The sequence below is a fragment of the Epinephelus lanceolatus genome, chromosome 8, assembly GCF_041903045.1.
Source record: "Epinephelus lanceolatus isolate andai-2023 chromosome 8, ASM4190304v1, whole genome shotgun sequence".
Classification (NCBI taxonomy): domain Eukaryota; kingdom Metazoa; phylum Chordata; class Actinopteri; order Perciformes; family Serranidae; genus Epinephelus; species Epinephelus lanceolatus.
In genome coordinates, this window is record NC_135741.1 from 36,776,350 (window position 1) to 36,801,249 (window position 24,900).

The 24,900-nt window shown below is 40.5% G+C and overlaps 1 protein-coding gene across 5 annotated transcripts in view; it reads right to left on the minus strand.

The window, feature by feature from the left end:
* The window catches only part of LOC117257793 (vitamin D3 receptor A), a 106,371-nt gene that overhangs the window by 11,791 nt on the left and 69,680 nt on the right, over nt 1–24,900 (minus strand). For all 5 annotated transcript variants that reach the window (XM_033628116.2, XM_078170229.1, XM_078170230.1 and 2 more), the window contains 5 exons: nt 13,399–13,583; nt 10,442–10,541; nt 7,458–7,635; nt 3,080–3,231; nt 2,276–2,392 (listed from right to left, as the gene is read on the minus strand). In XM_033628116.2, coding sequence (XP_033484007.2) covers nt 2,276–2,392; nt 3,080–3,231; nt 7,458–7,635; nt 10,442–10,541; nt 13,399–13,583 — 732 coding nt within the window. The remainder of the gene's footprint in view (nt 1–2,275; nt 2,393–3,079; nt 3,232–7,457; nt 7,636–10,441; nt 10,542–13,398; nt 13,584–24,900) is intronic.

The window sequence follows — 24,900 nt, forward strand, 5'->3', positions numbered from 1 at the left end:
AGATTACTCACCTATATTTCTTTGATTTTGAAAGGTCATGAACAGAAATTTGGATATGGCATTTATTAAAGGTCTTTGGTAAACAGTGGAGACAGAGAGCCTTGGAAATGTTTTAGATGGTGAATGAGAATGTGTCATCTATTCTTGAAGTGGCCTTGCTGCTTGATGACCTCATCCAGTGATTATGTTCATTAACTGTTCTCAACTCCTCAATAAAAGCTCACAAACATTCATTTCTGACTATGTGGTAACCTCATACTTCATGATTTTTCATATGTTACTGTCAGCATCAAAAACACACTAAGACTCAATCCCTATACACCCCTTGCCTGCACCACTTGTTCTTACCCCTCTGTTTTGCATGTTCTTGTCAGGGGGTAGGGTGCCCTGATTCTTGCTGGGATAGAGGGGTAGGGTAAAGTGTTGGGATAGAGGGAAAGGGTAAAGTTTTAGAGCTACACAGTCCTCAAAAAGGAGGTTTTTCAGAGGTACACTTTGAACCAAGTGTTGAGAAATCACTGACAAGATGACTGTATGAGCAACTAAAGAAACCCACAAATGTATTTCCTTTAGAAAATGAAGATTTAAATCATGATAACCATTGTATTATCTTTAGTCTGATGTCATTTTAATGTATTATAGATGATAGACAACATCGTCACAGAGTTGCATGTGCAACTTGGGGGCAGAAAGCAGCACTCTTTATTGTGCATCTAGCAGAGCCAAGCTCCAAAGCAGAGATGGCAGAGAGTTGTTGTGTAGTAAACTGCACCAACAGCAGACAAGATGGATGGAAAATGTTTAATATTCCAAGGGGATCACATCCCTTTGCGGAGAACAGAAGAAGAATATGGATCTAGGTTATTAAAAAGGCAGACTGGGGTTCCCATGCTCCTAATAACAGTAAGTACCTTGGCTTCCAGTGTTACTGGTGCCAGCCATTTCCACACTATCCCAGACCTTCTTAGCTAGTTGTCACAACTGTCTCACATCTTGTGCAGTTTACAATTCTTTCAAATGCGGCAGGTCATAAAGTCTCCTTGTCATTAACATTTTTATTTTGACTTAGTTAGCCTAGTGCCACTTAGGTTACAAATATGCTCCTTATATTTAGTATGTTTCTGTTATTTGCCCGTTCTTCCAAAAAATACATTGTTCCTACTAAGCAGTTTACATGGCTGATGAAAATTAAAATAACACTCCTGTTTACAAGCAGCCATACATACTCCCATTAACATGCCCTCACATGACATTTATTAGGTCAACATATGAGACTGTGGAACAGCTGGAGCCGCTTGTCAAATTGCTTCTTCACCGGTGGCAGACTTGTTGGACTGCGTGAAAACAAACTCCCTCTTTGGCATGCATGAGTGTATTTCATAGGACATATCAGCCGTACAAGTTTTTGTGTTTCAGCAAGCTACTTTTTGCTGAACATTTATTTGAACAACCTACCCAACTTTAATCAGAGACCTGATACATATGGGCTACTAACTGTCAACTATTGTTCGCTAACAGTTTCTATAATGATGTATTAATATGCAAATTAAAGACAACAAACCTAACTCTGATATGACACTCAATTCAGCCAACAAGAATTTACAAATAATGCTAAAAGTACTGATTACAATGGTTGACTGCAATCTTGTGATGTGGAACCAAAGCGGTTTTGCCCCTTGGAAGTGTGTGAATCCAATAATGTTTGTATGCAAGACACCAGTCTATGGTCCTTTTCCTTTATAACAAGCAGAACAAAAAAAATTGATAGTAGTATTCCGATGTCTACTAGCTAGCTAGCTAATTGCTGATTTGTGCTGATAGTGTGAAACTTCAGTTGCGAACGTATCGCGAGTGCCCATGCTTTTGTATCTCCATCTGATAAATGGCAAATGTAATTGTGATAAAACCATTATTGCCATTGTCACGTCTGCTCAGTAAAAGCCATCTACAACTACTGGTGACACACCATGGTCCTGAAGGGCTGTCCCATTTCATATGGGAAGATTTCAAACACTACTCCTTGTAAATTCCTGTTCCAAGGGACAAGGGCACTCAAAACGAGAGGTAAAACTAAGAAACAGGATTGGATCTAACTCTTGAGTACATTTTGTTCAGCAAGCTACACTGTTTTCTACTTTTCTTTGCTTGACTTCGTTAGTTACTAACACTCTTGGTGAGTCAATCTACCAACACTCTCACTCTTAAAAAAAATGCCTCAGCTGGATATACACCTACACCGTGAACACACAAATTAACACACAAACACAAGCAGTACCTGGGGAGAGTAGACAGATGGCCATGAGCAGCACGTGTTCCTCCTCGTGCAGGTTGAGTTTCTTCAGACCAACCTGGAACTTCACCAGCGGCTCCAGCAGCTCCAGAGTGTGACCCGCTATGGAGGACAACACAAACACACTGTTAGCACTGCAGGGTCAGTTACATCTTATGATGCTTCTCTATTGATTTATGAATGAAAATGCACTTTATACAGCAGCGGGCTGCAAAGGAGAATCATTAACTCTGTGTGTGTATTTGTACATTGCGGACAGAGAGCGTCACTTCCTGCCCTGCGTGTGTGAGTGAATAAGAACTAAGTGTGTGTTTGTGGCCGCTTTATTGCTTCCATGAAAATACCTGAAGTCAAAACCTCATAGTAATGTGCAAGTGTGCGTAGAAAAGCAGTGTGTGGGTGATCCTTGTAAGGATCTGTTATATAAGGTGGGAGAAAAAAAAAAAAAAAAAAAAAAGAAAGACAGAAAGAAATCACAGCTGTGTCATCAGCTCCGACAATGAACACTTTTCTCTCCTTTAGAGTGTGTGTTTGTGCGCACAGGCACATTTTAAATGCCTTATGTTGCAGCCTTAACGGAAACTTCCGGAGCATTGGGTACACGAGGAAGACGAGGAGTGTGTGCATTGCGAGGATGTGTAATCAATAAGCAAGGTCTGTGTGTGTGCAGTCTAAACATGCTCCTTATGTGTTTATGTTGTGATTCTGCAGTCAAAAAACACGAAACAGAGCCTCTAATCCGGTTTCATTAGCTTCACTGTGGCGCCATGACAGCAAGATGCAACCAACCCTTTGTAACGTCATTAATGCAGTATTTGAAGTCAGGTCCCCCGCAGCTCCAGGACATGTCCTCCAGACTGAACGACTGGTTTGAACGCAGCATGATGATCTCAATGGCACTCGACTTCAACAGAGCGATCTGGTCCTCTGCTGTCAGCTCTCTGGAAAACACAGTCACAGATGTTACTGCATAAATGTAGAAATTAGAGCGTCTTTGCACATCTGATTGAACCAGCTGGGGCAGAGTGGGTGTCTTTGGTGCTGTCTTTACTTCAGCTCCAAATTTATTTTACTTTATTCTTTACTTTCAATTTCGGGGACAACGGTTGTCTTTGTACTATATCAACTCCTCAAAAGAAACCCTCTCATATTCATATTACTCTAGTCATAAAGGAACAAGGAACTGCATAGTCATTTCCAGTTTTTGTGCTGTGCTTATTGCACATGACTGTATTGAGCATTAATGGACAATACATTGCGGGACAGAAAAAATACACAAAAATTTGGATGCAACACTATCGTTTTTGCTCCTATTGTCACAAGCCAAAGTTGCACAAAGAAGAATTATTTCTCTCAAATTTTGGACGCAAAGTCTGTGTCTCCTTTTCCGAGATAATCCATCCACTTGACGGGTGTATAAAGTGCCTATCTTAGCACCACTATCATTGAAAAAAAAAAGCCTTCTAATGTGCAGAAAATGAGCTCAAAGCTTCACTTTTTTTCTTTCAGGCTCTTATCCCCTCATTACTTTGCAGTGAATTGGATGTCCTGTCTTCTTTCCTTGTTTCTTTTCAACAAATTGCAAAAGTTGCACCAGAGTTATTGTAATTATTTCAAGGAAAAGAACAACCAGCCTTTTTTTTTGTGAAACTCAAAATGTTAACTCAATCAGTATTAGTTTGTGTACATTAGATAATTAGTAAGACTATCTGTAAAATAAGAAACCAAAATATATAAATATGCAATTTCTTTACTCTCATATTGACATAGTTATTAATTTATTAGCCTATAAAGTTTAACAGCATTACTGAATTCTTGAAATTCAGTTATGGGTTTTAGTTTTGGTGTGCTACTCCAAGATTTTCAGTGGCCCCAACGAAGAATTTCTTGTTGAGCAACTACCTTTAGTCAATGCTTAGAGCTGCATAGAGCTCCAGGTTTTCATATTTCTGCAGTATCTTCGAGGTAAACAGAGAAATCCCTGACTTTTATATTCCCAAAGGAAATCCCCCCTAACTACACACAGCTGAGACTCAGCTCCACAACAAGGCAAGCAGTAGGAACAATGTATGTAAATATAAAGCTGGCTGAATATCAACAATTATTGTTCTATATCTGTTTCATAACATGCAAACACACACACACACACACACACACACACACATATGTATTATGCATGCCCATGTGGGTCTTCTCTATTCTTTTATTATGTGGTCTCTTCATGTGCATACATTTATAAACTTATCTCTGAGCTCAGCATGCATTCATAAAGCTACAGCCTGTTCCATCGTATTCCTGGAAGAGCTTGTTTGTTTGGAAGTGATAATAACATATTCACCTCCCCCATTAATGTTCTGCATACATGTGGGCAGCAAATCAATGTGCTCTGCGTGTGGGTAGGGAGCTTGTTCAGGCTGCTAGTTTTCGTGTCTGTACGTGCTACTGGTTGGATTCAGCAGAATTTTACGTGTCAAAGGATCATTATCTGAACTCAGTTAGGAGCAGAGAGCTGCAGGGGTAATTAAGTTTAATTTTCAACATGGCTAGAATATGATTTATGGCACCAGAGCTCTTCTGGGAGAATCAGAGATACAGGTCAGCTTAACTAGCAGGTTTTATTTATTTTTTATTAGTTAATCTGACAGTTATTTCCTTAATCAATCGATTAATCCTTTCATAATAAAATAGTGAAAAATAGCCACAATCTCTATATTATTATTATCATTGTTAAGACAAACAAAAGCAGTAAATCCTCATATTTTTGAAGCTGGAACCAGCAAATGTTTGGTGTTTGATGGTGGTTGATTAATGGCTGAAACAATGAATCTATTATCACATTAGTTGCAAATTTAAAAAGAATACAAATCAAATTAGATCAAATGAGTCATTTTAGATGCAGTGAGAATCATGCAAATACCACTAAAGCTGACTTGACATTGTGTGACGAGTGATTCATTGCTGTTAAATCAAAATTCTGAATCAAGGTCTATAAAAAGTAGTGTTCAGAAACCAGTTTTACACACAATGTTATTAAAGCCCCCGTGACAAACTATGAAAATTCTGACCTTGTCCACCCCTAGGATAATGATAAAAATAGAATTACTGCCTTGCGGACCTGTCAAGTTGCAGTTACAGTTTACATCCATGTCTGTGAAAACATGAATGCTTAACACACATCCCCCCCCCCCCCCCCCCCCCCCCCCCGGCAACACAGAAGATCTATACAATCAGTTTCAAGGTGGACACCCGAGATCAGTGTCACCAATTTAATATGTGACACAATGGCCTCTAGTTTCCTGGTGCAATGGGTGAGATGGGTGTGGCGGCGCAGCAGGGGGAGGTGTCAACAGATCCAGCTTGGCGCAGTGACAGTTTCGTGCCAAAAGACTACGCTGAAGGTGCGCTAAAAGCTCGCCAGCTCAAACCAGGTCTACTGTCAGCACAGGCGGAGCGCAGCCGGTGAAGCGGAAGTTTGGCTGACCGGCGGACAGTGCACACACATCACCAAAACCTCACAGACAGGTTTCCAGAATGTCAGACACATTAACAATGCAATAAATACCCACAGGAACCACTATTCAATGCAACTATCTGCAATCAGCACATAAATGTATCTCTATATCGACTGTCCCGTCACATCTGATGTCAGATCAAAGGGGATTGGCACCGTTTGGCACGCGTAATGGAAACCCAACCTGATTTGATTAACACAGTTGCAAACTAATGAGTTCACATCCCTCTCAGCCAACCACAAACAGCCACAGCATCAGATAGGGAGTATATATTCAGCATCTGTCATCTTAGAAAAGTCAAAAGAAAAGAAACAGAGTGAGACTGCGAGAGAGAAAGAGAGAGCGCGCGCGCACACGAGAAAAACGCAACATTGATTTACAATTGTGGTGACCTCCTCCCAGGCTACCTTTGCATCATCAGCCCGTGGAGGTCTGCTCGCAGTTCCGTATATTCGGACACTGCGAGCTTGGACCTCCCGGACCAAAACATCAGTTTCCTCCTGGGAGGAGTTTGACCATGTGATGCTGCTGCTCTCTTCTGCCATGGCGAATTGAGTAAACTCTCATTACGCCTTCGCGCAGCGCATTTAAGGGCGAGGAGAGGGGCTCATTTGATTGATGTGATGTGAATCGGCTGTGTAAAACCCACTCCACGCCTTCTCTCCTCCCTCTTTCCGACTTGCACAGGTAGGAGGGATGGAGGTGAGAAAGAGGAGTAGCTGCACCAGCGCGCACGGTGTGCCAAACTTGCAAAATCCGCCTGGCCACACCCAGTTGGCGAAGCACAGGTGCGCTGCGCCCCCGCCTCACCCGGTCTGCGAAACTAGAGGCCAGTGTCTCCCCTTCTGTTCCTGAGATATGGTGTTGAGTAACGGCCAGAAAAGTGATTATGCAGAACATTTTTATGTCACAGTGAAGCTGACTTCTGACCTTTTGGATATGTGTATGTGGACATGTATGGTCAAAAGCATGTTTTGTGAGGTCAGGGTGACCTTTGACCACCCAATTCTAATCAATCATTCTTGAATCCAACTGGACATTTGTGCCAAATTTGACAAAATTCCCTCAAGGCCTTTTTGAAATATCCCATTCATGAGAAGGAGATGGACGCAAGGTCACATTGACCTTGACCTTTGACCACCGTATTCTAACCAGTTCATCCTTAAGGCCAGGCAGATGTTTGTGCCGACTGAGATATCACGTTTGCAAGAATGTGCCAGACAAGGTCAGAGTTACCTTGACCTTTGACCACCAAAATTTAATCAGCTCATTGTTGAATCAGAGTGGACGTTTATATCAAATTTGAAAACATTCCCTCGAGGCATTCCTGACATATCGCATTCACAAGAATGAGACAGATGAGGTCAAAATGACCTTGAACTATGACGACAAAATATTATCTTTGAGTCCACGTGGACATTTATGCAAAACTTGAAGAAACTCCCTCAAAGCCTTCTTGAGATATCGCGTTCGCAAGAATAGGACAGACAGATAGACAGACAACCGAAAAACATAATGCCACAGCCATAGCTATCACCTGTGCAGAGCCATAAAAAAAAAAAAAGAGACACTGTGCTGGACAGTAATCTATAATGCTACCTTGTAATGACACCTCAAAATCTATCAGCCGTCACTGCAATGCACTGAGTTTGTACCTGAAGCCTGGGATCATCTTGGCAAAACCTATGACCTTCTGAATGCTGTAGGAGACCAGGTCAGCCAGGTGGGGTAGCATGGAGAGCTTTGTGTCCTCCTCACTGGAGTCTGGACTGCTCGCGCCATCCTGGTACATCATTAACAGGTTGCTGAAGTTCATCTTGGTGTCCACAGACTCTGTTTGAGGCAGAGATTAGGAGACAAGATGAGTACAGAGGACGAAAACAAGGAGAGGGGAGGGGCTGAGTAAGGAAGCGATTAAAGGAAGCTTTTTGAACACAGAAATAGCAAAGAGGTTAAATGAGGTGAGACAACAGGTGTGCTCACAGTAGCGTTAAATTAAACATCTCGGGAGAATTTACAGTCTCGAGCACTGAATACTGACCATTTATATTTATTTTTGCAAAACATTTTTTTTAAAGAAAATGTTTTAGATATTCTACTTGAATTCTGATTAAACACTAAATTAAAAACAAACAAACACAAAAAGCTGGCAAAAATGTCTTTCAAACTTAAGATAACTATTTTATTTCTACTATTCTGCTATTCCGCTGCTGACCTTTTCAGACTTTTAAAGACCTGTGAATATGCTGTTAAATCGACCTTGATCGACTCAAAATAAAAACAAAAACATTTTTTGATTTCAAAATCGCACCTTCACTCTCCATCCTGGTATTTTGGTGCAAACTAACACAAAAAGATGGATCTCTGAATGCAAACTACTGAATAGTACCTATGAGCAGGAACAAGGACACACAGAGGACAAACTATCGATAGACAAATACACAACAGTCTTCAGAATGAATAAAACATTAAGCACAATGGATTTTATGCCATGAGTGTAACAAATACAGATACATGTGCTTGTTTCTCCAGGGAGGAGCCTGGCTGGGTAAATCAGAAATGATTGTACAAGTGTAGATGTTGAATGAGGGTTGAGAATCTCTAGGCACCTCATGATTCGATTCTGATTCAGAATTGACACTTTTTTGAAAAATCAGTTCAGTGCACCTAGAATATAATGACTATTAGCTGCAATAGCTAGACACAACATATACTTTGCAGGATGGCTAAGCTGTAACTTACAGTTTTCAGGTGCTAAGCTCGTAGATTTGTGATATGCCAGTTTCCCTGGAATAACTGGCACTAGACTTTTTGTGGATGATCCTCACAAATTTTGAAACTATTCTTTACATTTGACTTTATCAACATCTTGCTGGCGTACTCTATCTGTAAGTCTGTCGTATGTGGTCAAACTAGGGCTGGGCAATGTGGACAAAAATTCATATGTCGGTATTTTCTACAAAGAGGGCTACATGTTCAGTTGCAAGCTGATCCACAGCTAAAGTCCCCTGTTATTTTTGCTGCATGTGTTTTTCCACAGCAGGGCAGGTAAAAGAAGTTTACCTGTTGGAGGTGAGCTGTTTGCAGAGGTGCAGTAAGAGCCTGTTGTCTGCAGCTCTTCATCAACATCTCACTGAGGCTGTTTCTGCTTGTACTCTACCGCCCTGTAATATTACTACACTTGTCTTAATTGAAGAAAAGCCACTAATAAAGTACTGCTAACTCTAATATTTGAATTCCTATAGAGTAGTAGGCGTCCAAACTGATAACGGAAACACAAATCGGCGCAGCATGGCTTGACTGAACAGGGCTAAAAGTTACAGAGGAAAAGGCCCACAGTATTGTACGTGTGCTACTGCGGTAACTTCATTTATCTCACAGACTGATTTATCGTAGCTTGTGCAACATATAGACAGATGTCACACTGTAGACTAATTAACAGACAGATTACACAGAGGAGCAGCTCTGTGCCTCTCTCCATGTTGATGGAGAAACTTTGAGTGAGTGAGAGGGGCGGAGATGTGTGGAGAGTGTTGGAGAGGAGAGATGAACACTGGTATGCATTATGTGGCGCAACTTGACCCTATATTGATATTAACGGTATTGTCTAAATTCACATCTTGCTTGAAAATATATTGATATATTGTACAAAATCGACATACCAGCCCTTGGTTAAACTGGCCCATTTCAGTGAGGCTGGACTGCTAGTGACTGATGTTAGATGACAGCAAGTCAGAGACACAAAACTATCACAGAGTTCACACGTCTTTGTCTGAGAATAAGTAATAATAATTAATGTTGTAATGATTCATGATGAATAGTCCTGCATTACTATTTCTTTACTTACATATATAAAAACAGCATTCATATATTGATTTGGACGTCAATTACCCTGTCAACAGTTAAAGCTTCAAAGCTCTGAAGCATTCTGGTCAGACCTAAACACGACAAACGTCTACATCTGTTATGTTTCACCTTTCACCGTTCAATTGGTTTGTCCAAAGGCAATAATGATGTTCAAAACTGGATTTTTAATTTCAGATTATTTACTTTTCTGCATCAAGAATAGGGGTTGTAGTTGTCATTTTCACAGCCAGCATCCATATTGTGTAAGAAACTGCACCATTGAACAACAAAAACCTTGTCTTGAGTCAGAATGGCTCAGTATTTTCCTGCTATTTAGCAGCTGCACCTGGCTTTTAAAGGGCAGGGGAGATAACACTCTGATTGGTTGAATTCATGTTACACACAAAACACAACTATGATTAATTAAGGGACTAAATACGACTTTGCCCCTCGCACCTTACTTTGTGCCTTTTGACCAGCAAAAGTGGAGTTGGACACGCCCTTAATGCATTTGCACCATGCACTTTAGATCATGGTCTGATGATCGATTCAGTAGGGCCCCTTATATTTCTAAAGAAAATCATGACGCATCTAATCAATAATTTCCCACACTCCTACGTTGAATGGGCTTTCATTAATACACTGAAACTCAGGATAAAAGCAGAGAAAGATGGTTTATGCTTCTACGTGTTTTCTAAACTGCAGAGGCCCTCAAGACTTTGTCCTTGGTGAAGTTAACCTTGAAGCATGAAAGAGAACAAGGCCTTGAGAAGGAGGACTCTGTGTATCTCACCAGGTGAGTGGTTGAATGAGTCAGAGGAGGCGTCAGACAAAGAGTGAAGGGAGGCGGCTCTGCTGGCACTGCGTGTTACTGGGCCTTCACGCACTGGAGGCTGCGAACACACAGAGAAACACAAATAGTAACATCACAAAGAATATATCACCGTAAAACATTCGCAATGTAACGTTTTAAAAGTTACATTTACACAGAGATTGAAGTTTAAAGTTTGTTGCTATCGTCACAACTGTGCATATCCAAAGTAAGTAGTAAGTAGTAAAGTATCCTTATAAGGTTTACACTCGCGAGTTCAAAGTGACACCCACAACTCAACATGTGGGTGCTTGTGGCCGTCTGCACAGTGTGTCCTAGAATCACACTTGACAATAATAAATCACAGACAAAGGGAAAATGTGTTTCGAGACATTCTCAGACATTCCATCCAATCTGCATCCTCAATCTCATTCACTCCGACGACCCACTTGTTGTGGTCCGCAGAGAGAACGTCATCTGAAAGTATCAAGTTCATGACGTGGGGGAAGAAAATACGACGCCGGTGTCGGGCGGATCACGCCTTTGGTGACTCATGTTACGGGTGTCGAGTAAATTGAAAACACACACAGGCGACGGTGGCTGACATGCTGGTCTGAAGTAAATATGACTGTGGTTACCGATATTATTTAAAGCTATCTGGAGATCAAAGGAGCGGTGTTGAATCCCACACACAGTAAAGCTATTTAACACCACACATTAATAAATCTGGCTGTCACTAACTGTGTAAGTGTCTCGTGTGATCTTAACTGATGTGAAGATCAGAGAAGATAAATTATAAAGAGAACAGTGAAGTACACAAAAATGCAACAGAAGTTTTTTTATACAATGGTCTCGACCAAAGAAACCAAAATTTAGACATGACTGCACTCTTAAGTATATATTACATACTTATTATCGTAATACGCCCATAGCCACTTACCAACAAAATGACATAATAATCAAATCAGTTGTTAATTCACTCACATAATTTATTTTGATCTTTCTGTTTGAAACATAAAATACAGTTCCTGAACCTCAGAATATTTGTGTTGCTAGGCAACCTCTAGCTAAACAGGAAGGGGTTCAAAAGGCCGAACCAGCAGTTTTAAAATCCTGACAAACAAAGAGTGCTACTGTCTGCACAGGCTGCAAAAATGTGAATTTTTATGCCTCAAGTCTATCTCCTTTTCACTTCAGACTATCAACTTCACTGTTGCTAATGAAGGGACAAAAACATGTGTTAATCGACCTCCCAAACCGACCCAACCCACCAACTCCCAACTTCAAGCATAACAATAGCACAATTATCAGGACTAGAGACTAAGACAGAGGTCAGAGATAGTTAGGACTGAGCGATGCAGTGCTCTCCAAGGTGTGTGTGTTTGAGAGAGAGAGAGACAGAGAGAGGGGAAGAGAAGGTGTAAGATGGGCGACTGCGTGCAATGTTTCTGTAGGCCTAAGTATTCATAACTTACTGGGATCGCTGCTTTGTCACTCACTGACCCGTTGGCCAGAACCTGTGATATTTATATAACATTATCACCATTCATTCACTTATTTATTCATCATCTGTAACCGCTTATCTTGTTAAGGGTCGCAGGGAGGCTGGAGCCGATCCCAGCTGACACTGGGTGAGAAGCGGGGTACAGGGCTGACATGTAGAGAACGACAACTACTCACACTCACAGGCGATTTAGAATCCCCAATTAAACTAACCTGCATGTCTTTGGACTGTGGGAGGAAGCTGGAAATCCAACCCGGAACCCTCTTGCTGTGGGGCAACAGTGCTAACCACTGCACCACCGTGCAGCCATAATGTTAGTAGTGAATTTTAAAGCAAAATAAAATATAAAGCCCAGCATAGCATGCCTGGGAAAGCGCCTGCATTTGAACTTGTGTATTCCATAGCAAAGTTCAAAAGCACACCTTATCCTTAACCTTATCCATGCATGTTTATGAGGAATTGTTAAATGCATGTGTTTAGAAAGTACTGAGTGTACGACTGCACATGAGACTTGGATTACACTGCAAGGATTGTTGAGAGTTTGTAAACAGATGTTTTGATATGGATTTTCTTCGTTTTTTTTCAATGTGGAGGCATGCCAGCAAAACCTCATGGATGCAACATGGAGTGAGTGATTGATACACTGTGCAAATGATCATTTTGTAGGTGAAATATGCCTTTAATTCTCTTCCTATAGTCTGTTGGTTTGGATGCCCAGATTCATAGAAACACCAAACACACAAATGAGGCTAGCTTCAAGATCTTTTAGCTTCTCTGGTGCTGTCTTTGCCCTCCAATATAATACTGCTGCATTCATTTAAAACTACAAACATCAAAGGTGTCCCATTATACTGGGTAATGACTAATGTAAATCCAGCCAAACAATATTAAGAATTCTCAGTGGCCCTGGTATAAAGTAGTTAAGTACAGTTACATATTCTCCCCCCTGCTGAGAATCCAACAGGAAGAAGTGGCAGCCTTTCCTGCTGTTTTAGGTATAATTGTAGCCTACTTTAGCCAATTACAGCCATGGGTACAAACTAAAGGAGAGAATGCCAAGGTCTGTAGTGTTGTGGTGAACCAGAGCAGATGGTATCCATATTCTATTATTACATTTTGTTTGTTTGATCAGTTCTTTAGCATTTAACTTCTAAGGAATTTAGTTTCTGTTGTGGCTGGCCACTAACTTGAAAAAGCATATAATGCAAGTATACTGTGCTGTATCTAACTTGTCTTGCTTCTGTATCAATTTGTTTTTTACTGGAAAATGTCCTATTACAGCCTGTTGCCGCGTGTTAGGGAACCCTCCCATCTTTTGCATGACATCATGACCTGCTCCACCCGTATTTATGGTGAACAACAAAGTGATTTTGGCTACACAGATAATAACTTGAACGTGGTTTTGGTAAGAGGAGAAACTGTGTACTGAACTAACCCTGAAGCGGGAGAAGTCGGAATAGGAGGCATCATAGGTCTTGTGGTGAGCTTCCACCAGACTGGAGATGATCCGGGCCTGCTCCTCATTCAGACGTGGCCTCATCGCCTCCCGGGCTGCCTCCTCCTCTTTCCTCTTTAATATCATATCCTTCTTCCTCTGGACCTCCTCGTCTGTCAGGATGACTGCAACAGAGGATGGAATAAAAGAGATATCAGAATCTCTCATAATGAACAATTGACTAGCACACACACATACGCATAAATTCCTTACATTAATAGATTGTACTCATGCCAATGCAAATGCAAAATGAATTTGAATACATTTAAAAAGAACAAAAACAGACAGCTGCAAACAAGTCTCAGATTTTTCATCAACAGGCAACTCCATTAACACTCCAAGTATAATCAGGTTGTAACTGATCTCACCTCCTCAGTGTGTGTTATCTAGTGAGAGTAAACACATGCGTGGGTCGACACACACGGTGTCACACAGCACACTCTGTTAACACTATGCACACAGGAAAGAACTGAAGGTATTAATTATTTCTGGAGGAGCTTTAAAGGGGAACACCACCTAAATGAAGAATTATAATATGTTATATTTATGGCCAAGAAAAGTTCAATCAGTTGAGCTCCAGACTTCATACAGGATGACATCACAATTTTGTCTTAGACCACAGAAATAACCCTTAAAGTGTGTTATCGTTCAGGTCACAATGAATCTGAGAACGTGTCCAGATTTTTGTGTGACATTGGATAATAACAATGCTCCCCAAAGATCAAAATATGACAATAACATTTTTGCATGAAATCCCCTTGTAATGTCTCAGACTGATATTTTGTCACATGTTTTGTTTCTGACTGTTATGGCTGTACAGATGTATGGATGTAGGGGGAACAGACAACCCAGAAAAGACAATGCCTCTGGCCTCAGCTATCGCCGATCTGGAGGCATAACGAAGGAAATTGGGTAAATGAAGTTATGATCCACACTTGTAGGAAAGCAGTTCTTGTAACTTCGAATAAACTTAGTTTGAGGATGGATTGTGGCTTTAAGAGAAAAAAGTGCTACTTGTCAGCAGTGAAACAAAGTTAGCTTTCAAAACTAGGTGAAGTAGCTGTAATGTAAGCTCCAAATATTTCCATCCCAGGTTACATGAACCATACATCTCCTGAGCTCCGCACACAGAAAAGGCCTGTCATGTCTGCTGTCTCTTTATATGGCTGATGCGGCGGGTGTTGGATGTTTAAGTGCCTTCTGCCTTATTCATGCTGCAGGAGCAGAGACTGCAGGCAGAGTGGAACAGTGGTGCAGAAAGGATTAGACATACTGTTTATAGTGACTCTTTTAGGTTTGACTAGATGAGAGGATCCTGCGGGAACTCCTGGGTTTGCATGCCACTTCCACATGTCTGAGAGAATCACATTACTTTGTAATCTTATATTCACAACACTCATTATTTATTACAGATCGCAACAGATTTACATCTATCTCTACTGGATTTAAAATAAATTGCAATCCCAGACATAAAGGAGTATTTCATCTTTTTCAATAATTTAAAGCTAGACTGAGGAACTTTTACTTACATACTGTATAAACATCTGTTACATTCAAGCCCTTGCCAAACGAGTTCACACTTTGCTGATTAAACCTGTCGCCACTAAGGAAAGCTCTCAGTATATCACAGTAAACCAGAGTTGTAGTTTCTGGTCTCTGTGGCCACTTTCCAACAGTAAAGCACAGGAAGTGTTGCATTTTAGGTCAAGGGGACAGAGCTAAATGGGGTAGGAAGGGGGGAGAGATGGAGCAACAGCTAAGAGTATGGCAGAAGCCACAGTAGAAAATCCTAAGAAGCGTACAAGAAAAGTTTCTGGAGTGGACGCTCCAGATAAGAAGAAACTCAGCGTTTGGTGAAAGTGTCATCAGTGTGACATCACAGACACTGCCTTTAATTCTGTGTCCCTGTGTTAATCGAATATTTGTCTCTTGTAATATACCAAATATATGTTTAAAAAAAAAAATCAGTATTAGATTATTTTTTACATCAAAATCCCTGTAAAACCAGTTAAAATGTTTCAAAAGTTTGATACTCATCCTGCACTCAGGGGCATTTACAAAAGTTCATCAAATCAAATTAGACTTTGAGCAACTAGCTTGCCACACCAGCTACATAAAACCACACGTTACTGGTCAGCGATAGGAGGAGATGGTTGTTTGGATATCATATCAGCATGCAAAACTTCAGTCTTCATTTCCAAAACAATGTGGCACAGGTCCAATTCATTCATCTCTCCTTCATCTTTCTCCTGATCTAACACTGAGGCAGGTGTGTGTGGAGCCAACAGTCTGCTTAGCAGTGGACTATGCTGTAGCTCCATATCGTGCTTAACTCTTAAGCCTGCCCACTTTTTAGTCTCCTACATCCCACATTACAGTACATCGCTCAAATATTCTGTTTCACTATGAAATATGTCACAGTACAGAAGCTAAAAACAATTCACAGGATCTTCAAATGCTGCTACTGGGAAGAATGATGGATGTGCTGAATTCGTGTAAAGTAATCCTGTAGCTTTACATAGACATCAGCATACTGCAGCAAATCACAGAACAGTGCAGCTGTTAACATACTGTGGCCACATAACTGCTGCGCAGCAGTGATAAATAAGGCAATATTATGCACCAAGTACTGACAGTTCACCTGTGGTGGGCCATGAGTGGATGAATATAGAGGAAAGACCAAGTTAGTCTTATAAACAGCAGCACCTCAGTCTATTGGCTTTCTAAAATTTCAATTATAAATCACAGTGAGGAGCGAGTCTCCTATGGCTGGTATCTCAAAGCCCTCTGAGATCTACCCGAACTAAGCAGCTGCTGTTAGTCTGGTTGCTCCAGTTTAAATTGTTGTTGTGAAAAGGCTTCTTTCAACACACAAAGGAGAATGCCCTAAGCCTAACACAACACACTGTTCCCGCAGTACAATATTTTTCTTTTAAAGACGCCTCTCAGACAGCAACAGAGTGAATGACCAACATCTGGATGTGTGCTGCACATCGGGCACTCGTGGTGTGAAACAGGAAACCTTGGAATACAAGCGGTGCCTGAAGAGATTTTATAAAGATGAAAAACAGGCGGCTCAAATGTTGTGTGTGAATGTGAAATCTGTAATGAGGTGGTCTGAAAAAAAATCCTCCTGTGCAACATTTCTAGTAAGACTACTTTCTTAAAAAAGAGCTACTTTATTACTTAAATTAAAACACATTTTAACACTATATCACTGTCATTGTTTTAACTGACTTATATGATTATAAATGTCATAAAATACAAACCATGCAAAATATGTGCCTTTCATTATAGAGGAGCAAACTGAACGAACACACACACGAAAACTTTATATACACACATAACTACATGGATACATTACTAAACCTACCAGGCACAGGCCCAGGGGCCCAGAATGTCAGGGGGCCCCTGGGCCTTCACCTGCAAATGTGACTCAAGTCAACACCTACTGACCAGGAAGTGACACAAAATGACCACAAAGAGGCACAAAAAGACATGAAAGAGATGAAAAGGAACTGCAAAGAGACACAAAAGAACTACAAAAACAAGCAAAACAATGACAAATCAACTACAAATAGACACAAAACCACCACAGGAATACACAAAATGATCACGAAGAAATGCAAGGAATGCCAAGAGACACAAAATAACTACAAATGTGCTCCAAACAACCACAAAATGACAACAAAGAGACCACCAGGATACACAAATGACATCAAAAGACACCAAATAACTACAAACAGACATAAAACAACCACAGGGATACACAAAGAGACCACAAGGAGATGCAAAGGACCTACAAAGAGACACATAATTACCAAAAACACACAAAAAGTACCCCAAACAGACATGAAATGACTACAAGGAGAGAAAAAACAAGAATACACAAAAAAAACACAAAGAGATGCAAAGAAACTGCAAAGACACACAACATAACAACAAAAGTAGGCAAAACAATCACAAAATGACTACAAAGAGACACAAAACAACCATGAAAATACACAAAAAGACCAGAAAGAGATGCAAAGAAACAGCAAAGAGACACAAAAACTATAAAAATGGCCAAAACAATCACAAAACAACTACAATAAGACACAAATACACTAAAATACACACAAAATGACCTCAGAAAAGACACACAAATGTACCACAATGAGGCACAAAAGGAATCACAAAATGACTACAAAGTGACACAAAATTACCAAAAAGCACACAAAATAACTGAAAGAGACAGAAAAAAACCAAAGACACAAAAAACAACAGCGTGAATACACAAAAAGACTAGAGAGAGATGCAAAGGAACCACTGAGACACCAAAAAAAAAAAAAAACCCTACAAAAATGGACAAAACAACCACCAAATGCCTACAGAGAGATACAAAACAACCACAAAGAAACACAAAATGACCTAAAAGAGAAACAAAATGACATTTATACAAACGGACACAAAACAATTACAAAGAGAAACAAAACTGGCTCAAAGGGGAATAAAACCATAAAAACATTCCTAACGACTACAAAGAGAAGCAAACCCACAAAAAAGTCTGCGTGTCTTGCTACTATGTGGAAGAGGATGTGGGGCCTTTTGCATATCTGTGCCCAGGGGCCAATCGTCTCATAATCTGTCCATGTATAAACTATATATTAAACATACTCCATTCAGGTATGTGTTTGTCTACTACTTGTTACGGAACATGATGTTTCCATTGAGCCCAGAGACAGAAGTATGAAGAGTGTTACGTCACCAGTATCTGATCTTATGAACACATTGCAAGCTTCCAAACACACACAGGATGCTCTACAGAGAAGACAGAGCTAATACAACAAAAGGAGAATTGTGCAGTTATATATACAGAGCAAATATTTACCTCTGAACCCAATAAAAGGATAAAAAATATAGGCTAAACCACATTTCATATCTTGATTACAATATCTAGCAAGTTATTTGCACAAAGATTTTTATTCTTCAGTATATAGTGGCACCCTAAAAATAGCACACAGGGAACAAAGAAACGCAGAATATAGAAATACTGCTCAAAAGCATGACAGAAAATGTACTGCTATGGCTGGTATTTTACAGTTTCTTGTCACCCAGGGCTGAAGCCTGGCTCTGTGGGTCACTGCAGTCACTGCTGGAGTAATACACTGACCCCTGAATGCCTCGGCCCATATTATGCCTTTGACTCGCTGCCACGGTGACCGATTGCCCATGAAGCGCTCAACTGTGCAGACAGACGGACAGACAGCATGACTGCCTGAAAAACCACGACTGCCAAAGAGAGACAGGCCTCGAGCAATGAGGTCACGATACGCGCACATACGATCTGACGGTCTGGCAGCAACAGAGACGCTGTCTCACTATTCATACTTAGCTGACTTTAAATTTAGCTCCATCAAATGATGCTATTTGTTTAGGTTTAAAGGCATGCCATGTGCTGTTTTTAAGTGATAGAGACCTTGTTCATGTGGGCTGAATGCAGGATAAAAGCTCCATACACTATTTTATTGGTCTGCTGCAGAAACCTCCTCTGAATCTGCTTTTAGTTAAACTGTTTGAATGTTTTGGTCTATTAATACAGCAATTTCTAAATCTGTTACCAAACATTTCAACTTTAAACCTTGACAATGGTAAGCACATATTTAGATCAAAGGAATAAATACACCAAATAAATACACACTGTACAGTAACTGCTAATTTAAGAGACCAATGAGATGGCACGGATGACTCTAAATTAAATAGTGCTCAGATCATGCACCTCATACTAAACACTGGTTGTTTTCCTGGAAGCTGTAAACAACTATATTTGAAGTGGATTTTCAGTGATTGCACCCTGAATTGCAACCACAGAAGCGGCATTACATAACCGCATAATGTGGCAACGCAGACAACAACAACAGTTTGGCTACAGGGGCTTAAAAAGGCAACTGAATGAATCTGACTGCTTAGCTAACCAAGGGATTTACTTGGCTTTCATCTCTTTTAACCCACCACCATTAATTAGGCTTTGGCTGTGCTCCAATGTCCATCCAGTCCCAAGCCAGGAGCGGACTGCCGAGAACCACTCCTTGTGGTGAGGACATCCAAGTATGCAGCACGAAGCCCAATCATGAATAGGCACAGTTTGGTCAAAGTTTGGCACAGGCCGTCAAAGCAGCTATTCTGAGGCCGGGAACATGATTGAACCAGTCAGCCTCCAGCCAAGTTTGAGCCCTGGATGGCATCATTAAGGCAGGAGTCCACAAAAAACAACAGACCATCAAAGGAACATCTTGACCACCCCACAGTGCTTGGCAGACGCACTGCAGTTTACCAAGAGAAAGTTTGCTGTTTGGAAAGTGACTGATTGGATGTGGTGATGTGGTGCCCTGCATGGCAGAGACAGGCAAAGAAAGAAAGACAAAAAAAAAAGGCAAACAGAGATGGAGGGGGGGTTTGGACAACACCAGTAATGCCAGAGACACTGACAAGTAGGGAGAGGCAGAGTCTCCTTGTTGCGGAGGCCAGAGGTTCACAGCGGGCTTACTCATTAACCAGCCGACCGACCAGTTAAACACAAAGGAGGCTGCTAACACTCAGATTTGGTGTGATATATGTCACGCTGGATTTGGTGTGTGGCCAATATTTTTCCACTGTTGCCCTGGGAGTGCGATGTTCCCTGAGGTAAATTCAGGTCAGCCAGGCGTCAGGACACCCACACACGCTGAGTGTCTTACCAGCAGCTCGAAATGGAAGAGTGCATGATGGTAGGGAGACGTGGGTATAAACACATTAGGCGATACTTGATTGTGTCTACTTAGCAATTTTAATGACATGTGTTTATGCAGGCTTTAGTCTCGCAGCTCGTGTACTTCTCTCCTTCATTTGCAATTCATTTGCTGGTTGAATTACTGCTACAACAAATGTGATATGTTTCACGGGTGCAATGGGTCCAGATCACATCAACAGAAAGAGAGCTTAATTTCAACTGTGACCTTCTGGTTTCCTACAAATATTAAAATTAAAGGAAGATTAGGAGTTGTATGTGTGGCTCAACGCGGAGTCTCTGCAATAACACTGCCAGGATGCTAGTTGTCGGTGGGGTTTCTATGTCACTGTGTTGACTGATTAAAGTAGCACACCTATAACACACATAAAACATGGTTCAACTGCAAAAGCATTTAACAAAAGTACAGAATTTGGCTCCATTATAACTCATAAGGTACACAACAAACCTTTTTTTTTTTGCTAGACACATTTTCCTCAGACCTGCATCATGCTAACAGTATTAGCATAAGCCTATGATATTTTGCATAGCATAATGTAGCCTAGCCAATAGCTGACTTTTCCTTTAATCATCTGAAGCCAGAAACAAAAGCTACATTTAACAAAATGTAATATCACATCCATTGGTTCCATTATAATTCACAAGGTTCACCGACAAAACAATTGTCTTACCCTGGACACACCTTTTCCCACAAATGCATCATGCTAACATTATCAGCATAAGCCTATGATTAAAAAAGCCTAATCTGGATGCCTCAGTAATAAATAACTACAGGCCCATATCAAACCTACCATTTTTAGGAAAGCTCATTGAAAAGGTTGTTTTTCAGCAACTTAACACCTTCTTGGAGCAAAACAATTCCTTTGATGCCTTTCAGTCTGGATTTCGAGCACATCACAGCACTGAGACTGCACTTGTAAAAGTTTTAAATGACATTCATCTGAGCAGTGATGCATCAAAGATTTCAGTTCTGGTATTACTGGACCTCAGAGCTGCATTCGACACAGCTGACCATAACATACTGCTCGACAGACTAGAAAAGTTTGTGGGACTTTCTGGCACTGTGCTAAATTGGTTTAAATCTTATTTACAAGACAGGGATTTCTTTGTGTCACTTGGCAATTATGAATCTGTGCGAACAAAGATTACACGTGGAGTTCCTCAAGGGTCCATTCTTGGGCCTCTTCTGTTCAACATCTATATGCTCCCTCTTGCTCAGATTATGGAATATCATAACATCTCCTACCATACTTATGCAGATGACACACAACTTTACATAACAGTGTCACCAGATGACTACAGTCCCCTATATCTACTAAATAAGTGCATTGACGAAATCAATACGTGGATGTGCCAGAATTTTCTACAACTAAACACAGAAAAAAACTGAGATAGTTGTTTTTGGCCCCAAAGAACAAAGATCAATAGTCAGTGCTCACCTTGACGCCATGACACTAAAACCTACAAATCAAGCCAGAAATCTTGGTGTAGTTCTGCACTCAGACCTAAATTTCAATAGTCACATTAAGACAATTACTAAATCAGCCTACTACCACCTTAAAAACATAGCAAGAATAAAAGAATTTCTGTCTAAACAAGATACAGAAAAACTTGTTCATGCTTTCATTTTCAGCAGGCTGGACTATTGTAATGGTGTCTTCACAGGCCTGAGTAAAAAATCAATCAGACAACTGCAGCTCGTCCAGAACACTGCTGCCAGAGTCCTCACCAACACCAAGAGAGTGGAGCACATTACACCAGTGCTTAAATCACTGCACTGGCTTCCTGTGTGTCAAAGGATAGACTTTAAAATCTTGTTACTTGTCTATAAAGCACTAAATGGTCTCGGGCCTAAATACATCTCTGATATACTTGTATGTTAGGAAGCATCCAGACCCCTCAGATCATCTGGAACAGGTTTACTCAGTGTTCCCAGGATCAAAACCAAACAAGGTGAAGCAGCCTTTAGTTTCTATGCTCCCCGCCTGTGGAACACACTTCCAGAATATCTGAGGTCGGCTGAAACTGTCAACTCATTTAAATCAGGGCTTAAAACATTACTATTTACTGCAGCTTACCAGTGAACTAGATACGTAACTTATTGTTAGGATAATCTGTAGCTATTGTTTTTATATTTGTCTGCTGTTGCTTTTGCTTTATGTTTGCTTTTCAAATGCATTTTCTGCACTGTTTTTCTTGCTTTTAGCTTTTGTTTTTAATGATCTATTGTTCCTTTAATGTTTTATCTTAACATATTTGTCTTGTAAAGCACATTGAATTGCCTTGTGTACGAATGGTGCTATATAAATAAAATTGCCTTGCCTTGCCTATGAAATCTAGTTTTGCGTAAGTTGCGTAAATTAGCCTAGTAGCTAACAGACTTTTCCACTACTCATATCGTGCCAGAAAGCAAAAGCAACAAAGGTAACACTACAAAGTTCGGGTCTATTTAACTCACAAGGTTCAGCGGCAAAACAACTGTCTTATTCTAGACACATTTACCCCACTTGCATGCTAACATAATTAGCATAAGCCCATGACATTTCCCTTTGCATGAATTAGCCTAGCAGCTAGCAACAGACTTTTCCTCTACTCATATGAAGCTGGGAAAAATCCCACTCAAGACTTAAAATATGATTTTGTGCGGGCTTTATTGTCTTCATAAGCCTACACCACAGGTAGGGTGTCGATTCAATGCAGACGTATAAATCCCATTTTAGAGGCACACAACATTTGATTCTCAAAGTCACACAACTCTATATGGATAGAAATGCTTTGAAAGATGAGCTTTATATTCTGGGAGACAAAGCCTATGTTTTAAAGATGCACATACACCTCCATTTGACATGTCTATCCAACTATAAATTAAGCATCTGGCACTTATGGTAATGCAGGTGTTAAGGTTGTCAGAGAGGCAAAATACAAAAGACCCTGAGAGAGGATGAAGAATATAAATTAGGGAGGCAAATGGGGGGCAGCACCGCAGGAGAAGCTTTGCCACTGAAAGACACGGAGGGCGGGAATTCAATCATCTAAAGGCTGAAACATTTCAGAAACTCTCCTGTGATTCTAATCCTGTTAGGAATACACGCCTCCGCAAACAGACAAACACAGCGAAGCATGTGAATACGTACGCTTACACACACAAGCGGGGAGGTCCTTTCCTGGCATCTCTCTAACCTCTGTCAAACAAGGACAGCACAGGGGTGTTTACTACCAACTCAGCTGGCAAGGCTCTCAGAGGGCACACAAACACACAACCAACACACAGTTCAAACTGAACAGTGGGGAAGCTTAGATAAAGCTGCCAATATAAAGACGGGAGAGCATGAAGGCAGACAAACCCACAAAAACAGAGGGTAAATGAGTTGTTATTATTCTTTAAAAATGCATCAGTAAGTACATCCCTGAAAGCTAACCTGATGGAAATGGACGTTCTTTTAATTCGATTTGTCAACTCAACAGTCAGAGTCAAAATGTCTTTCAAGGAGCCACAAGAATATTATTCAAAAAAGTTACTCGCTAGCTTATATATCTTGATTTTTTTGTTATTATATCCACATAATCAAAGATACAGACAAAAAAGGGATGCACACAGACAGAGTAGACACGACTCAAAATGAGGCAAAGATGGTACATCGACTGTGACCTACTGAACCTGGATTTATTTGTCTTAATTAGGGAAATAAATGAAACTAGTATTTGACTTCTGGAAAGACAGTCTTTTCATAAAGCTGGGTTGTCTATGCAGTAGACTGATGCAAATACTTGTGAAAGTGGTGCTACATGACTATAGAAACCACAGGAAAATAGCTGTGGTGTTTGCATTTTCTCAAGAGGTAGAAACGCTCAGCTAAACAGTAAGATAAAAAATGTTTCTGAAAACATTTTAGGTAAAAAGTAGGAAATGCAGTAACATGTTTGATCAGCAATGCTCAGATCGCAAAAGCCTTCAAAGAGCATCATCTGGCTGATCTGTGCACTGGTAAGATGGAGGGAAGTTTACCATAGTTCATTTACACATACTACCCCTTTGTTATGATACAGCAGGTTGAAAAATCCCTTTAAGCATGGGTCAGGTTATGAGCAGATTAGGGATAGACCGATATGGATTTTTTAGGGTCGATGCCGGTACCGATTTTTTTCCATCACCCTTAGCCGATGACCGATTATGGACTGCCGATTTTCTTGAGCCGATATTTGGGGCCGATTCTGCTTTTGCTCCCTCAATTTACATCAAAAAAATGACACAATGATAACAAATATTACAGGTCTCAAGTTTAAAATAAGAAACATTTATTGAACAGTAAAAAATACTAAAACAAGATGGAAAGTTGATGTAGAACAGGTAGAATATTATTATTATTATTATCATACATTCAAATAAAAAAAAGAGTTCAGTTCTCTTAAATCTTCCAGTAATGTCTTTATAAAATAAACAAATATTTAAGCTGAAGCATAAATAAAACAACAACTACTGTACACAGTAGGATTCGCTGCATGTGCGCTGCAGGGTCTTCCGGCAACACAGAGCTGCCCGTGGATGCCTGTCTGTAAATCATGCCAGGGAAAAATAAATCCGCGAACCCACGCGCGTATCGGCCGATGCAAGTAAAAAAAAAAAACTCAAATATCGGCCCAATAAATCGGCCGGCCAATGTATCGGTCTATCCTTA